General features: G+C 38.8%; 1 protein-coding gene across 5 annotated transcripts in view; it reads right to left on the minus strand.

The window, feature by feature from the left end:
- SUSD4 (sushi domain containing 4) overlaps positions 1-16,693 on the minus strand; it is an 83,702-nt gene extending 67,009 nt beyond the window's left edge. The window contains exons 1-2 of one of the 5 annotated variants that reach the window (XM_087717833.1): positions 16,525-16,693; positions 15,591-15,785 (exon numbers count right to left, since the gene is read on the minus strand). In XM_087717833.1, the coding sequence (XP_087573959.1) occupies positions 15,591-15,750 (160 nt within the window). In that variant the 5' untranslated portion in view covers positions 15,751-15,785; positions 16,525-16,693. Of the gene's footprint in view, positions 1-15,257; positions 15,392-15,590; positions 15,786-16,524 lie in introns of those variants that run through there. The other 4 variants (XM_014074467.2, XM_014074470.2, XM_087717834.1 and 1 more) reach the window with 4 other exon arrangements.
- Positions 16,694-19,190: the final 2,497 nt, after the last annotated feature.

Genomic DNA, 19,190 nt, shown 5'->3' on the forward strand with positions numbered 1-19,190 from the left:
GAACAGAACTCAATATGTAGACAGAAATGCCAAATCCAATTTAAGTATCTGGTTGGCAGTATGACCAATGTTAGAGTAATAGTTACTACAGTGATGGCTAACTTTTTTGCCATTGCGTGCCAAAAGTGGGGGGAGCCCTGTACAGGCATGCCCACACCCATACACGCATGACCCCCAACACATGCGTGTGAAACCTTCCCCCTCCTCCCACATTTTGCACATGATGGATCCATTTTTCACCCTCCCCAGGCTCCAGAGGCCTTCTAGGGAGGGTGAAAACGGCCTCCCCTGCCTGCCCGGAGGCTCTCCAGTGGCTTCATGATGCTTCCTTGAAGCCTCTGGAGGGTGAAAAACAGCCCTATGGGCAACCAGGAAGTCCATTCCCAAACTTCTGGGTTGCCCATAGGGCCGTTTTTCACCCACCGGAGGCTTCAGGAGGCTTCCTTGAAGCCTCTGGAGGATGAAAAACAGCCCTATGGGCAATTAGGGAGTCCGTTCCTAAATTTCCGGGTTGCCCATAGGGCCAGTTTTCACTCTCCGGAGGCTTCAGGGAAGCCTCCAGAGGGAGAAAAATGGCTGAAAATTAAGGCTGAAGTCAGCAGGCCAGCGCATACATGTGTGCTGAAGCTGACAGGGAAATACCTCACATGCCCTAACAAATGACTCCACGTGCCACCTATGGCACACATGCCGTAGGTTCGCCATTATAGGGTTATTATTTAAAATTGTATGAAGGAATCACTCAAAGATTTTTCTCTTTTTAGAAGCATAGGTTAGTTTGGAATTTACCATTCCTGGTCAATGTGATAGTGGATTATAGCTGAGTAATTCCAAACACTTCTGAATGAAACTGATTTACTACATTCATCAGAGCATTAGAGAGAGCAAGCATTGGTCACTTGGATGATCTGCTGAAAAAGTGTGATGAGGAAGTTGTGATTTTGTTTGTGGTCTTAGGTATCTTGGTAGCTTTTGATATCATTAACCATGGTATCTTGCTGAACTTACTTAAGGAAGAGGCAGCACAGCTTTATTGTAGTTTGTCTCAAGAAACTGAGGAAGGGGATTACTGTGCTATTCTGATATCCCAAGATTCCATTATATCTTTTTGCTGGCAGAGGGCTAGAAACAGATTAATAGAGTTGGAAGGGACCTTATAGGTCATCTAGTCTAACCCCCCCAGCTGCAGGAGGATCAGGTGTGTCACAGGTGTGTCTGACATGAGTGACATCGAGCTGGCTACGCCCACCCCTGCCATGCCAACCTGGCCCCCAAAAGTCAAACACAGCCCTGATGCAGCTCTCAATGAAATCGAGTTTGATGGCTCATGAAGTGGGAAACCTAATGTTGTCAGACTGCAGAATTACCTTTTTGTGCTTCTGAACTCTCTACCAAATTGTTACAGAATTTTGAGGTTTCCAATGTACCATTCAGAGCCAAGTGTCAGGTCCAAGGAATATCATGTGAGTGACACCTTCTGCATCCTGGAAAAGCTGTAGCTGAAAGTTTTCCTGCTAAAGCTTGGGTTCTGTAGGCTTTTTTTTCACATGTGAAATTCTGTGATTATATTCCAGGGACTGATATTTCTTTTCTGGGTCATAATGATGAGCCTATTTTCCATCACTTTCACAATGGTGTTGAAGAATTTCCTCATCTTCATTCTCCTAGTGTGACAACAATTACCGGCAAATTTCAACTCATGAAGCTTTCATCTCTCCTATCAGCTTGTAAGGAACTTTCTGACACCATCTTGCATAAACCTGATATTGAAGAACCTCAATAATGTGATCCATACACTTTAGTGAGGCACTAAGCTTGGCAGAAATTTCCCTTTCAGTGCCCTGCTAATTGTCCAACAACTTTTTCATGTAAAACTCATTTTGCTATCACAGATTGTCCACTTTATATTCAATCACACCAATAAACTATTTACATATTTTTTTGGTCTAACAACATACCATTTTTATCTCAATACAGTTATCACATGACTTTGTGAACAATAGCAATACCATATTTTCTCACGCCACTGAGGAATAGATGCCAAAGACGATATCAGAACTTCCAGCACATCAGACATCTGTTGGCAATTTATAACATTGGAAGTATTACTTTTCATTCATCCCTCATATGATTCAGAGTTTAAAAAAAACTCAGATTTACTATGTATATTTCAAATAAGTATACATTTAGCAACTTCCTGACCATTCATATGTCATAATCATAAACACGAACCCATTTACAATTAATTGTAACATAAATTTAATATACTGTATCTCCCACTCAGCCCACTATAATATCTACAATACAAACACTAGCACTGATGATATTACCTAAATGTTTGTGAGAAAACAATCAAGTTCAAAGAGCACCAAGGACCCCTCACAATGCAAGCATTACATATCTTAAAACAGGAATGGTTTTTAAAAAAGATTAATGATAATTAATTGAAAATGGAGGACCTTAACATTTTTTCTCCTTTCCCAAAATTTTTAGGCATGTACTAAAGGAATTTCCTTATAAATCCCATTTACTTTAGCAGCAGAGCAAAAAACAAACAGCTGCAGATTGACTCTTAGGTGATGTTTAGAAGACAAATAGGACATGAAAACTTTGAAATATTATAAAAATAGTTTAGACCAAGGTTTTGCTAATAGCTAGTGCTTTACAGCCCTCTCTAAATGGTTTATAGAGTCAACATATTTCCCCCAATAATCTGGGTCTTCATATTTAATCTCTTAAATTTTAATTATTTCTCATAGTCTAGTTTGAACAGAGATTCTTATATTCCTTCCTTTAAAAAAAAGACACTAAATTCAGACAAACATAAGCAATTAGAAAGTGCATTCACATGATGCTGTGTCATAATTGAAAAGATGACATTTTTAATAATATATTTGAAGGCATGGCATTAAAGAAAAAGATTTAGATAAAGAAGCAAGTACATTGGGTTTTTAATCAGGTATGGCTTTAAAGCTTCTTGCCAATAAGCTCCGACACATACTGGGAGCCAATACATGTATGATTATTAGGAAGTTTCATAATGCTCTTAATTAAGCAAAATCAAGGAAGTCTAAATCTAAATATAAAAATCCAGTATCTTAACAGCTTTGTAGCAAAGTCTAAATTTAGATGTAACTTAGTTATGCACTGCCATTACACTTCTTTAATAAAATGTACTGTTTATCATAAATATTGGTGCTTCTGTGAATAATTTATAGGCAGGTTGGATAAATGGCTCTTAGCATTGTAAATAATTCCCTTTTGACAATATTCACAGAACTAAGGTATGAATGACATTCATCCAAGTTAAACATTCTTATATTCACTAGAAAAGTCTTATGCCTTATGCAGGGGTGGGTTTCAACTGGTTCGCGGCGGTCCCTGCGAACCGGTTGGTCGGCGAACCCAGAAGTAAGTAACTTCCGGGAACGGCGAAGGGCCCACCCGTGCGCCCGCGCTTCTTACCCGGTTTTGATGAGTTCTGCGCTGAGTTCAGGAGCAGCTGGAGCATCGCACAGACGCTAGTATGCATGCGTGCGCCACGCACGCCGCACGCGTGTGCGAGGACGCCGCCGGCCCCGTTCCAACCGAATTGGTTGGAACGGGGCGAGAAACCCACCCCTGGCCTTATGTGACAGCATATGATGTAAAAATATGCTAGTAGCATAATAATTAAAAAGGGCGAACAGATTTCTCTTAAGTCACATCATAGTTGCATTACTTTACTAGCTGGATACCTGTGCTTCACTTCAAAACCATGTGATCGGGCCAGCCCACAGGCCGGATGAGTCACGTACTAGCCATGCCCATATTAGACAACTGACAGTTGGAATAGAGTTCCTTTCAAGTGGGGGGGGGGAGTAGAATGTCTAATTCCTTAGCATTGACATGTATTAATATAATACTGTATAAGGAATACTGATGATCCAATGGTCATTTCAAAAAATCCTTTCTTAGTGAGCACCTAGAAGCCAAGAGGAACATACATGCCAAATTTCAAGTTTGTAGAGATTTCATGATGATGCATGAGTGATATTTTGCTTTTATATATATAGATAACATTTTCTCTGCTTTCATTATTTCACTTGTAGGAACATCAAATCCACATATCATTTTTTATTGCAAGGATGGTCCACTATTTATTGAACATGGATGTTCACAAGTTTGTAATCAATTTACATGGGCAGTCATCTCAACTCGTGACTTTTTATACATACATACATACATACATACATACATACATACATACATACATACATACATACATAATATCTATCATCTATCTATCTATCTATCTATCTATCTATCTATCTATCTATCTATCTATCTATCTATCATCTATCTATCTGTCATCTACTTACCTACCTACCTACCTATCTATCTTTGCAACTTTGGAAGGCTGTGTAGGTCACAAATGATAATCACATGACTGAAGGACTCTGCAAATGCAGTACAGGTATGAGTTACAACCATAATAGAACCTACCCATTACAGTTGAAAGTGAACTGTCTTTCTTAATGAGTCCCCATCCTTGCTCTCCCAAATGCATTTATTGCCTCAGGAGATCCTGGGGGGCTTGTGCAGGCACGTCCATCTACAGCTACTAGACCATCTATGGTGATGGAGGGGAGGAGAATGTGGAAGCTAGTGGGATGGGAGAGTCAGCCCAATGCCTATGAACAGGTTGGAGGGAAAACAGACAGGGGCATGCTGCAGTATCTCTGCGGTCAGTCATAAGGGGTGCACAAGAGCACCATATGGATTTTGCAACAGACATAACTTTGTGGCTAGGTAATAAATACCTTTGGGAGAACTTGTCATAGTTTTGGACCATTGCTAAGTGATCAGTCATAAGTTGAGAACTACCTGTAAAAGTGAGACAGTTGCCAAGTACCCAGATCATGATCATATGATCATGGTGATCTTGTGACTGTCATAGATTTGAGGACTTCTTGTAACTTTTTCAGTGCTACTATAATCACATTGTTGAAGGTTGAAGACTACTGTATTTTTCAGAGTATAAGATGCACCTTTTTCCCTCAAAAAAGAGGCTGAAAATCTGAGTGCATCTTATACACTAAATACAGCATTTTTGCCTCCCGAAACCCCTTCCCCTTCACCAAAATGGCTGTGCGTATCCTTTAGGAGGCTTCCAGAAGGCTCCTGGGGGCTGGGGAACACAAAATTGAGCAAAAAACAGGCAATTTTTGCCCCCCAGCCCCCAGGAGCACTCTATAAGCCCCCCAAGCTATGCATGCCCTTTTTTGACAAAAATAAGCCCGTTTTCATGAAAAACTGGCTGGTTTTTGCTTGTTTTTGTCCTCCCCCTATCCTCCCAGTACCCAGGAGCACTCTAAAAGCCTCCTAAAGGCTATGCATACCCTTTTCTTTGTCAAAAAATGGGCCCGTTTTTGCAAAAAATAGGCCATTTTTGGGAGGTCTGCAGAATGCAAAAATTTTTTTTTTAATTTGCCTCTTCAAAATCTTGGTACATTTTATATTCTAGTGCGTCTTATACTCTGAAAAATACGGTACTTATAATATGCCTTCATCTGCATCTTAATGCCTTTTTTTTTACAAAATATGTTATTAAAGATTATAATTGCAATAATAAAAATATAAATTAAAAAGTAGAAAGGGGAGAGAGGGAGGGAGGGAGGAAGGAAGAGATTTGCAACCTACATCACGAGTATAAACAATTTTGGCAATTTTTCACCACTTCTTAATTTGTAACCAATGAAATCTTCATCCTGCATCCCATATTTTATGTATAAATATATTCATAAAGCATTATCATTTCAGACCTGGTGCCAGAAAGTTCATTAAGCGTTGCCAATAATAACACATATTTTAACTGTGATCAAATAGACCAATTTTATATTCCTTTCTTTTACTAGCAATCTTAAACTCTAGCCCATTCAAGTAATGTCATAGAACTTCTTTTCATTTCTTTGCTTACCCTTTCTCATAAGATTCACTCAAGCTTTAACAAACTTCTTTTGCAAATCCAATATAAAAGTATTAACTAGGTCACTTTTTTGATTTATTATTTGTAATTCCTTTTTGATTTTTAAAGTATAAACTGATTTCTTTTGTATGCCTAATTAAACATGTTTTCCCATATCACCCTTGCAGCTTGTGATTTATAGATCCACTTTCAGTGCTGGTGCTTCATTCCACTCGGTTTCTGTCTTGTCAGATAAAACTTATTCCTCTTCCACCATTTCTTTCACACAAACTATTCACAGAAGCAAACATTGCAAGTGACACTTGATATTAACTTCTGATTACATTTTTCCAAAATATCTACCAGTATTTTCAGTGTTATGATATTTAATCAGGTTTATGTATTCTTCTCCCTTTAATTAAAACCTTTAGTTCCCTCTAGTGTTCAAGTTTTTTAAATTCTTTACATCTTTTTTCTGTTATAGAAAAACATGCAAATGAACTTTCCCATGGAAAGAATTCTTTATAATTAACTCCAAGATCTTATTTAAAATTTATGCCCAATCCATTTATAACTGTATAAAATCATGGTCTTAATTACCTTTTTTCTATTTTTTTTATTCTTAAGCTTTTAGTTAAAATGTGTTTCGTTAAAGTTCGAAAGCACTTACCTGGTATTTTCACCCTTATCAATCCAAAGGTTTCTAATAGCTGAAAAGAAATTAGTAAGCAATATCGAAATGAAATTAGAATAGGAAGTATGTAAATGTAGTTTCCTTTTAAAGGCACCAATTGTGATTTGAACAGGATGGCTATTCCTACAACTCCCAGTGCTCAAAACTGGTTGGAGATTGCTGTCTTGAGGTCTCCTCCTGAGTAGCAATGATCTATAGCACTTGTGGGCGATCTCCCATCCTCTTAAGAAGTGTGTTGGCTCAGTGGCTTAATGATGCTGAAGATGATCTCTACGCCAGCAGTTTGAATCCTAGCACTAGTAGTATGGTGAGCTCCCATCACTCGCCTGAGCTTCTGCTCACCTAGCAGTTTGAAAGCATGTTGTGTACAAGTAGATAAATAGGTACATTTTTGTGGGGAGACAAGCCAGTGCTTTGTGTGGCAGTTATAATCCTGCTGTCACTGAACCTTCCCGGTTACGACGCCTATTTGTGAGGCAGATTTCATGGAAGGAGAAGGACCTTGGATGATGCTGCAGGGAAAGCCACTTGCCTTTCTTTCTGGTGTGAAGTTAGCTTGCCTCTTGTGGTGCACAGTGGAAAGCGCTTAAATATGTACCTAATAGAGTTGGTAAACAGGCAGCCAAGTATTATTCTGCATTAGCATTGTAGTCTCCTGACCAATATAACAATGCCATATGCTAAATAAATAAATAAATCCCATCCTCTCTTTGTCATAGGTATGAAGAGCCAGTCTACTAACCAGCTCTTCATTCTTCACACAGTCATTGGCTCTGCTTTTCAGAAAGATGTCTTCAGTCCACAATTTCTTCCTCTGGAAGCCCTGTGTTATGTCTGTCTGAAGCTGAAATAACCCAAGAATAGCTTAAGGTGCTCCAGTATGGATGTGAAGTTTTCTCTACTTTTCTCTTCACTTCTCTAACATGTGCAGAGCAGGGAATATAAGATGTGTTGATACATGCCGGGGAGGTAGCTGGAAATGATGCATTCCATGCCAACCATCTTGTGGCTCCAAGTAGTTCTGCTAGTTTCTTGGGGGATCACCCTCTTCAGTATGCTTCCTGTCCCTCAGTTTTCTTTTAGCTGTAAGAAAAACAGGATCTCTTGCTTCTGCAGCCACTGTTTTAAAAAACATGGATTTGTGAAATCTAGAGCACAAAGCCTAGAAACCAACCAGTCTGTGTCAGCAATGGATTGTAATCGAATATGTAAATTGAAAAATTCAGCTCTTGTACTTCTGCAGCCTGATTGGCAGGGAATTTACTTCCTTCTTTGCTTCCTCTCCTCTCATTATGTTGTTAGGATAATTTACAGCTTCCCCACCAATCCCCACAATAAACCCCTTTTCTCAATCTAACACTTCAGTAGCACTTATTCACTGGCTGCATCTTGTCTGCACAAATCTGGAGGACCACTACTAGATATCAAAGTTTCAAGGAATAGCAACAAACAAATCATTCAGCAGTGCAATGGGAAAGAAAAAAAAAAGCACGTATACAATGACCAGGGACTTGCGCATTGACACTGGAGGATGTCTTTCACATGCTGAATGATGTAGGGTACGGTTAGAATTTCAGTTGAGAGAACCACCTTCCATATCAACCAGCCCTCAAAATGTTACACGTTAAAGTTACATGGACAGCAGTATAGCATGAACCCATTCAGAAGACAAAGCATAGGTATCCTTTGGGAAAGCAAGATTTAGGGTGACACAATTTCTTGATGACTCCAAAAAGGGAGGGGAGCATATAAGCTAGCTGTATAGATGTCATCAGGATACAAAACTAAGTGGTTCATTTCATAATGAAATTATATTTGAAAAACAAATGCCAAAAGCCAATAAACAACTACTATTTGTTACACAATGTATGTATATTTTCTACAAAATGTTCAAAAAGGATTCCTTTACAGTCTATTGCACTTCTTTATCAAATCTGAAGGCCAGGAATGTTACCACACTGTGACTTTTTCTAAAATAGATCCAGTGGTGGGATTCAGCCAGTTCACATCAGAGAACCGATTGTTAACTTTCTGAGCAGCTTGGTGAACTGGCTGTTGGAAGAAATCATTAGGGCAGAGAACCAGTTGTTAAATTATTTGAATCCCACCACTGAATAGATCCAAAAGTTCACAGTAACAATAGTCTCTCACACTTATCAAATGCCATTTGCTTCCTTAGAAATGCCAACATTAAGCTACTCATTTCAAAGACTTCCACACTGCTATGTCTCTGAAGAAAGTAGGTTACTGGATAACTAAATGCAAAGCACATTATTCACAACAGCCAGCAATGTTGTGGAGCACATTTACTTCTGTATTAGCAGTAAAACTCAGAACTGGTACAAAGAAAGTGATGAAGAAGAGCTATAAAAAGATTTGTGAGAATATTTTCCACATGCATAGACTTGCAGTGAGTCCTATGTACGCATGTAAAGAAGAAAACTAATGTGCATTACAGAACTTACATTCTGAAAGTATGTTTTTCTACATTTTAAAATACTGTTAGTTCTGAAATTTTCCAGAACATTCTGAGCATAGTGTAATGTACACATAACTGCAAAAATGTTTTATTTGTCATGTAATATCACTTCCTGAGAACATACATATTGGTTTTGTTAATAAATCATAGTTTATGTGTTTAGGATTTATGAAGGACCTGGGCAACTACAGCTTCTTTAACACAGTATCAATGCAGTACTAATAGACCAAGACAATCTATGGGGTAACTAATGAATAAAATTGCTCTGACAATATATTACAGAAAGTTATTTCCATCCTGTATTCTTTTTTTAATTAAAACTTTTATTTTTATTTTTCAAAACAGACACAACACAAAAAATCCTCTTTCTTTACATACTGTAGAAAGTGTATCAGTTGGTTACAAAAAACACTCGTGCATTTCTTTCATAGTCACCTATGATTCATATTAATTCTAATATTTTAAATCAAATATATTTGTACACGTTACCATCATCCATTCTCATTTGACTATAATTGTTTAAATGTCCTTCATCATAAAACATACCAAAACTCAAGACATAACCACATACTGGCATCTCATTTGCTATTTCTAGTCTCCCAATAACACTATTACTTATTGCCTATTCTAGCTAAACATCAATAACATTTAGTAACAAAGGTTTCTAATCTTCGTTTCCAAATCACTGTTTACAATTTACATCCAATTTCCCCATGTTGTACCCATACCTATATACACATTGTTATCATTATCTTTCCTTTATTTGACTATATCCATTATCATAATTTAGTTCTTTTTTATTAATCTTTATATGTAACCAAAGCATTTCTCATCTTCCTTTCATAGGTACCATTCAATATTCATATCCAATTACTACTTGTTATACCAATACATATGTATAGATTATTATCATTTTATGGTTATTTAACCATAACTATTGTCACTAAATTTCACTAAGTCCAACTAGTTTTAGATTAAACACTTTCATTTATCAACCTGTATCTTTCCAGTAGCAAATGAGTGGCATCAGTCCTCTAATTGTCTCCTTAATCAAGTTTGTATGGATTCTTCTTTGCAACTCATTGTTTATTGATTCTCTCACGTAATTTCAATGCCCTTCTTCTTTTTCCTTAATCAGCTTGTCTTTAATTGTCAATGTTGTTATCGATGGTGTTATTAATAAAATTTCTCCCTTTAAGTCCATAAGTTCTTTTATTTTTTCTTCTTCTGTGTCTTGCCATCTAGGGTAGGGTTCCCATCCATCTAGTTCCCCTTTCCATACTCCACTTTTTCCATTTCCAGACAGAAACCATTCACCATAGATGTCAGCAGATTTGATTTCTTTGTAGTCATTTTTCTCTTTATTGCTTGGGACTCTACCCTCTATTTTTCCCATTTGATAAGCATCTCCATCCTTTTCATCATATTTTTCTGTTATGTGCTCTAATTTTTCAAACATTTTCTCAACTGTATTTGATAGTTTCTGTATTGCAAACATTATCTCTTGCAAGCTGACAATTTCTTTCTGTTGTTGTAAATAAGCCATTGTTTCCAGCTGTTAAAACACTGCTGCTCTGACTTGGAAGATTTTTACAAGGTTACACCTAGGTTCACCATGAGATCTCTGGTTAAGGATATACTTCAAAGGAACATTTGTATAAACAAATGGTGCTTTACTTCTTATCACTTTCTATAAACAAACTGTGAGTCTTTAAAGTTCCAGACCAGGATAATCAGTAGTGAAAGTAAAAGTATTTTGTTTTCAATACTCAAGTTTTCAGTCTTCAAGTAGGAGTGTTACCTCTCCCTTTGTTGTTACAATTGTTGCAATTCTATTTGTTCTTTTTGTATCTTTTAATATTCTAAATTTAAAAAATCAAATTCTTACATGAAATAGAAAAGAAAGAGTAAAAGACACATGTAGTGATGAATAAGGAGACGTTTAGTCCGTAGGCTGTGAAAATAACAGTAAAAATTATAGAAGAAGAAAACTTAATCCAATCATTTCAAACGGTTTGCATAAATTCCAACCATGAAAATAACGTTTAAAAATTAAGATAACACACTGACCAAAACCATCCAAAGCTTAATTCTGCAGCTTATTTCTTTTATTCTTAGATTTAAATTAGCTTTACATTTTTTATAGGCAGGCTCTTTTAAAACGGATAAAAATTCCTCACGAGCTGGAAACACTTTCTCTTCCATTTCCTCCTGTTTTGGAGCCATCCCTAGTTCGTCGGCCTGGGGGCTGAGCTTTTAACGTCAGCTAAGAGACCTTCTCCTGCATCAATCAGGGACTTTACAATGTCCCTGTGATCAGCAGAACATAGTCTTCCTGTTTACCATCTCTAAGGGATGGTTTAGGTCCGATTGGACCACCCAGCAATAAAAGTATTGGCGGCAATCTTGGAGCATCAAGATCGGGCGACCATTTCATAGTGACGTAGGCTCCTCCTCCATCCTGTATTCTTGATACTCATTTTGTATTCTATAAAATATTTAGAATATTTGAGAAAAATTGTTCCTACAGCAAAGAATTCAAACATTAATAAGTTCCAAATTCCATTGTTAAAACATCCAGTATTTTTTGTTGTACTTGTTTCAGTATTTCTCTTTAGTTGCAAGTTTGCTTTTATTGTACATTGTACTTGTCTAGTTCTTACAGCAAAATTTAGCAATCCATGATGCAATGAGGGTTTTGTTTTTCAGCCAGCTTTATCACAGATCCAGACTCTGGTTAGGGCCAAGATGACTAGCCCAAGGTCATCCAGCTGACTTCTGTGCCTAAAGGAGAACTAGAACCAAGTGCCCATATTTAATCACTACATAATATTGGTTCTTATTTAGGCTCCTCGAGTTATGATAAATGGGACCAGCAATAACTGCTAAGCAAGGCATATTATGCCTGGTTTTATCACCTTTTTTTTGCAATGGTTAAGCAAATCATTGCAGTTAATTGAATCTGTCGTTAAGCAAATCAGGTTTCCACACATTAACTTTGTTTGTTGGAAGCCGCCTGGAAAGCAAATGGTGATTACATGACCATGGGACAGTGCAACCATCATAAATACATGGATGATTGCCAAGTGCATAAATTTTGATCATGTTACTGTGAGGACGCTTCAACAGTCTTTAAGTGCAAGATCCAGTTCTAGTCACTTTTCAGTGTCTTTGCAACTTTGAACAGTTGCTAAATGAATGGTTGCAAGTTGAAGGCTACCTATTCAATAGTCTTCTAGCATAATTTCTGAAAAACGTTGGAATAAGAAAAGTATACATGCCCATGTGTGTGTGTGTGTGCACGCGTGCATGGATGCGTATACACATACTTACAAAGATGCCATTATATTCAAAGAATTCCCAGGAACAGTAAGCAGAGGACTAACATATCCACAGATTGAATAGTGGCAAAAGATCTGTTTTTAAAACTGGGATAATATATACAAGACAAAATAGGATTTCACTCTCAATTAGAAGATTTTATTTCCTGAATTCTATCCCAATGTGCTGACAGCTTTACCAGCAAATAGAGCATAAAAAACCATACATGGTTAGATGAATTATGAACACACACACACACTTTTAAGTCATACCCCCCCCCCCCGCCACCACACTGCCCGCTAAAGAACATATGTGGGCAGGCACCTGAAAAAGACAGGGAAATAACAAAGGCTTGACAGTGCATCTATGATCCAGTAAAACATTAACAATACTTTCTGATTTAAATGTAATAGAAGAGGAAGAGCATGAATGATTTTGGAAAGGAAGGGTACAAGGAAATGTCAGAGGTAAATGGATAACAAAAAGCCAAAAGGGATTAGAACCTGAACAAGCAAATGAGAGAGAAGGCAAAAGTATAAATATAAAAAGAAATTGGCAATAAGGAAAAATGAGAGGTTTTGGAACAGGAAAAAAGGTTCCAAGATGCAACTAATGGATTCTATATGGAGCTGACTTGTTTAATGCAAACAACATTTAACTGGTGCTTATATCAATGCTTTCAATGAAGAGATGCTCTGAACACATACTCCATCTTACTATGGCACCCTCTGCATTTTTGTGCAACCGGCTGGACCAAGAAAAACCAAACTAATTATAACTAAACTCACAGCTGCTAATGCATTCTAAGTTCACTTTTCTGTGGGCTGAAATGCATGTTATTTTTGTGTGTGTGTTATTTCCTTGGATATGCTGCTGAAATACCCAAACCTTTGAGGATACTTTGGTTCAAAGCTTAGCTGACTTTACAAAGCTTAAATTCACTTCATTCAGTTTTAAGTTCAGGCCTCATTTCACTGTGATTTCATCAAGAAAATACAAAAACTCTAATTGAAAAAAAACACATTATAAATTAACAATAGGGCAATCTTTTGACTACCAAACCTTCAGGCTGCTGTCAAACAAAAGCCAGACTATTTAATTTTAACATAAAAAACTGCATCTGTTAGCCTACAACACATGAGAAAGCTACAGAACTCCTTCAACTAACAGTTTTCTTCTCACTAAATGAGAGGTTCAACATGATCCATTTAGGAAATGGTTTATGGTAGGATTGTGCAAAGTATTTTATTGCACTGAAACTAAAAAGGGTTTTGTTTTCTTCACAATCTAATTCAAAGTAAGGAATGCATTTCACTTTAGTTTCAAAATGAACATAGGAAGAGCTGTGTTCACATACTATGCCCCGAGTAGCTTACAAGAACATAGGCAACACTAACATTGAAAGAAATAAGGGTTAAAATATTTTTAGGTGTTTCAAAAAGAGAAGTCTGCAAATATAATATCTAAAAGCTAAAATGCAACTATCAGTTTATACTATAAATAGTTCTACTATTTATCTTCAAAAAATATTGTAGACAGAGAAGTCCTCCAAAATTGACTATCAACAATACCATAAAATAAAAACACATAGAAAAGCCAGCACTGATCAATTTAACCCATATATTAAAAATCAATAGTACAGTTAATATCAGAACAGCTTAATAAAACCCACTTAAGGAAAAGACTAGAAAGAACTAATACAGTATTTAGGACCTTGGACATATGAAGTTTCTATAGTAACCCCTTGTCCCCTTGTGAGGACAAGACACTCTTTTGGTCAGCTAAGCTAATATGGACAAGTAACAACAGCCAGAGATATTGAACTTAATAAGCAGGTTAGTTGACACGAATAAAAGCAATCCTTGATAGTGATTGTGTCAGAAACAATTGGACAGCTGTACTTACGACAACTGAAATCTCCTGATGGTCTTCATCGTGGCCCTATGTAGCCTGAACTGCAGTAACTATATGAGCCCTCTTTATAATATGGATAGGTAATGTCCATCCTTACATCTGGGACATTTGCCAACATCTTTTTTGGAGACTAAAACATTCCTGGATGAATATTTTCTCTTTAGAAAAACTTGGAACTCAGGACAACACAATTCAACAAAATGAGGGTAATGGTGGGTTGTTGTTTTTTTCATTTTATAAAGTGGGGTCATTCAACCAGGTCACCTAACATGCAAAGGATGCCCAAAAAGATACAGCTGCTACTTATCTCTGTCTGGCCAAATAAAAGAGACAACCACTAGCTCCTAATTTTTCTCAACATGAATGGGTGCCTTTATGTAGCCTTTTCTTTTGGAAATGGACAATATACAACAATATTGAAGCTTAGTTTTAAAAGAAATCCAATTTTGAATAAAAATTTGCATGTGAGGGTGTCGCAGATACAATCTTAAAACTGTAAGTGGAATTTTATAATCATTGGAGGATTTAATGTGGATTGGAAGATAGCTTTTCTGCAGCATATAGATGTACTAAGTACATTTAATATGTACTTAGGAGAGCAAGGAAAGAATTGTTCCAGAGAGGACTAGTGAATCAATCAATCAATCTCTCCCTCCCTCCCTCCCTCTCTCTCTCCCTCCCTCCCTCCCTCCCTCCCTCTCTCTCTCTCTCTCTCTCAGAAACAGAATTATTGCATTGTTTCTTATTTTCTAGCTAGAATAATAAAAGAAGAAAATGAAGATGCACTTTCCTAGTCCTATTTCGGAATCTTTGAAGGGTAAGAATTCTTTTATAGCTTTGTACATGAAGTATCATCTTCTGCAACACTTTATTTATTTTGAGGAGGACCCCTTTTAACCTACCATGGTAGGATGTGGCTATTTAAGAGGTCGCTCCTCTAATGAATTTGAATGGGAGGAAAACCCCACCACTTTACCTTCAAGCCTTTCTCTTTTCACAATCCACTGACTTGAGAAAGCAGCAAGGTAGGCAAGGCTGTAGGGAGGACGGTTTTTCCCCGTTTCAGCATTTTGTGTCCATCAGATCAATAGCCAGAGGCTGCCTCCTCCGGCGCGAAGAGGACCTGCCTGTCAGAAGCAGCCTGAGCTCTCTCACCCCTCCTCCCTCCCCAATAGCTGGGCGTTTGGGCTTTTTTCCCCCCTACCGCTTGTCACACGAACAAGCCGCTCACTCACCGCCTGTGATCTGTGCAGGGCCAAAGCACAGCGCCAATTGGAACCACAAGACCACCAGGGAGAGTTTAGACTGGCAACGCTGAAACAGCGGTGGAGGCGGCGGCGGCAGCGGCTGCTCTAGGAAGGGATCCCGGCTGTTCGGGTTCATTCCATGATACATCTTTCATCCGCAAAGGGCATCCGGATTGAAACGGTCTGCAAACAGAGCAGGCAATCTGCTTTAGCGGGGGGAGAAGGAGGAGGCGGTTTCCTCCGCGCAACTCCCCCCCCGGTTCCGATCGAAACGGGGGGGGGACACTTTTCTTGGGCTTCTTGCCCGCAAATGGAACCGAAGCCACCCCCCAGCCCAGTTACCCCCATTCGGCTCTCCTGCGCTCCCTGCTGGCAGGATGGGAGCACTGCGGTGCAAAAAGAAGGGAGGGGGGAACCCGGTCTCCTAAAACAATTCGTCCCCCGCTTTTCTTGTCTCCGGAGATGTGACGGATCCACCTCGGGAAAACGCAATCCTTTTTTTCCCTCTCCCGGTGCAGGGATGGACGAAAAAAAAAGATCCCGGCGCTAATGGACACGCCGGACCTGTCTCCACCACGTCCCCCTGGCTGGCCCTTGGGTGGACGACAACACGACACAGTTTTTCTCCCAACTGAACCCCGCCCCCTCCCACCTCCAGTTCCTCCGAAGATACGCTTGGTCATTTGCAAAAGAGCACCTCCGAGTACTCTTTTGCAAGGCGATATTTAAAATAAAATTAAAGACCCCGGGATGGCGGTGGAAGCAACACTGTAAAGTTATTTCCCCTCACGTCGCACCTTCTTTAGTCCCCCCCCCCCAAGCCCCTGCTTCGCGACGAGTCCCAGGATTCGCCTTTTTTTCACCTTCCCTCCCCGCCCCCACCGGATTTTACAGGGGATCCTTTAGGCTTCAGAGTCCTTACCTAGAGGGCTGCCTGCCTGCATGGAGCATCCGTCTTTTCCCCAGCCGGGCGCACCGCCCGCCTCCGCCGCACTGCCCTCGGCTGCTTTAGCGGAGGAGGACTGAGAGACACTCACGGCGCGCGCCACCGCTCGCGCTCATCCCTACCTGGCTGCAGGGGTGGGCGGGGCGAAGAGCCAAAGGCCCGCGAGGCTCCGGTGCCGGCTGCAGCAGCTGCTGCCAATGAGAAGGCGGAGCGTGCACCTGCTCTGTGCGCGAGCCGCTTTCCACGCTCCTTCCCGGGAGGCCCGGGTCTCTCCGCCAGTCTGGCGGGAGGGGGGGGCGGGCGGAGCGCAGTAGACGCCCCGTGTTTTCCCGGTGATAAATGAGCCACGGCGACGACAGCGGTAACACCAGCAACATAAAAAAGAAAAAAAATCTTCCTTACCTCAAAGCATGGACGTTTGGATTAGAACTACAATCTCTGATTAATAATAATAGATATGAAATGAAGCTTGGATGAAGCATGTAACAGTGATACCCATTGTCATCGGGGCACTTGGCACCATGTCCAAGAATTTTACAAGATACATCAACAAATTGCAGCTTCCTGCAATAACACCAGCGGAACTGCAAAAAACTGCGCTACTCAGAACATCTTATATTTTAAGAAAGTACTTGGTTTATACCTAGGACACTGAGCAACCCGTATCAACCATTAGCACCAGTCACTGGTATTTGTAATGCATTTTTGAATGTTCAGTTGGCTGAGTTTCATGTTTAATGAATAAAGTAAATAATAATAATAATACCACCTGTTTGCCAACAACATACAAGCTCCTTACTGGTATCATTGCAAACCAAATTTATGGATACTTGGAAAGAAATAACTTGCTTCCTGTAGAACAGAAAGGATGCTGCAAAAATTCAAGAAGAACAAAGGACCAACTGCTGATTGACAAACTAATCTTAAAGAATTCAAAGAAAAGACGAACCAACCTGTTCATGACTTGAATAGACTATAAGAAAGCATTTGATTCAGTTCCCCATAGCTAGATCAAGAAATGCCTGAAAATCTTTGACATCAGCAGCAACATACAAAAATTCATGGAAACTTCAATGAACCTCTGGAAAACGAAAAAAGTATGGTTCATTGACATTGCAATACCTGGAGATGCACAAATTGAAGATAAATAGCAAGAAAAAATCACAAAGTACCGGGACTTTCAAATTGAAGTTGAGCGACTGTGGAAAAAGAAATCGTGTGTTGTCCCGATTGTAATTGGAGCAATACTTAAACGGCTACCTCGCTATTTGAAAATTCTAAATTTATCAGACTTGAACATTCTGATTCTACAAAAAACCACCCTACTTGGAACAGCTTATATCCTCTGACGTTACCTTAACAGTTCCTAGGTCCTTGGTTAGGACTTGAGCTGTTGAGCTACCAACCAGCCCCAAAGGCTGTGAATCTCACCAAAGATTAACCACATAACAACAACAACAATAATTCAGCCATTCCTTATTAGGCAATAGTATTATTGCCTGCGCTTTAGTGGTTCTCCGCCAATCCCAGATAGGATGACCCAAATTATGAAGGGAGTCTCGTTGCTTCCCTTTCTTGCTCTGGAGGCTGAATCCTGCATGAAAGGGTTGCATCCGTCTCTTTTGGAAAGCGCAGCAGGATCCAGGTGTGCACTTCTCTTGAGTAAAAAAAAATCACGTTTGCTTGCAGGATCGTTGTAAGATAAGTGGACCCAACAGGAAAAACAGAAGGGACAGCCATTTTCCAAAATTGCTACGCGCTTGAAAAAGAGAAAAATTGAGTATGGTGATTTTCATAAACTTGATTAGATAATAAGCGACTTGGAACTAACCGTCTTTGGTATTCCGGAAAAGGCCTTTCCCCAGTTTAATAGACTGATGCACAAGGGCTGTAAGTTCGGTGCTATCCGAGTCCTGTGATATATATAATGTGCTTATATAAATAAAGTATTTGGTTAAGTATCAAAAAGCCTCAAGATAAAATGACTTCATAATCAGAAGTGCACTCTTGTGGAAGGGACTTCCATTTCTTTTGTAAACAAATCTCCTTAATTTTAATTCCCCAAATTAAAAAAGAAAAGGTGGAAACTAATTATATACATAAATCTCAGCTCTTGATGATCTCTTCAATTTTACTCTTTCCATCTAAAAAGAATAACTGAGGCAGTGAATGAAACATTAAAGGCCTAGAAGATTCTGTAATCTGGTGGCTGAAAAACTGTTCCCTGATTTGAAGTTAATTTATGACGTAGTATTTATGAAAATTAGACTCAAATGTAGTATTTTGCCTTTAAAGATATACTGGCAGAAAATTATTTCCCTTTTTGAGTAGTTAATAATATTTATTGCATATTAATCATACATACATGTATACACTATTCATTTTGAAATGCTTTCTATGATATATTTGTTAGCTTTTTTTACAATTCGATGTTTACAATTAAATGTGGGTTTTTAATGAGTACTATAATGATTATCTGTGCAGTGCTAATAGCATTCCAGCGATGTGAACAGAATATATGATTTGCTAAGGTATGAAAGGGGGGGAACCTTTGAAATCTCACAAAATCAAATTGTAGTTCTCTACTAAGTATCCATCTGTTATAATCACAAATTGTGAATTTGGAGAGTTGTACATCATTC

This window comes from Thamnophis sirtalis, unplaced genomic scaffold (genome assembly GCF_051295495.1).
Source record: "Thamnophis sirtalis isolate CommonGarterSnake01/CBP01778 unplaced genomic scaffold, rThaSir2_p1.2 scaffold_6, whole genome shotgun sequence".
NCBI lineage: Eukaryota > Metazoa > Chordata > Lepidosauria > Squamata > Natricidae > Thamnophis > Thamnophis sirtalis.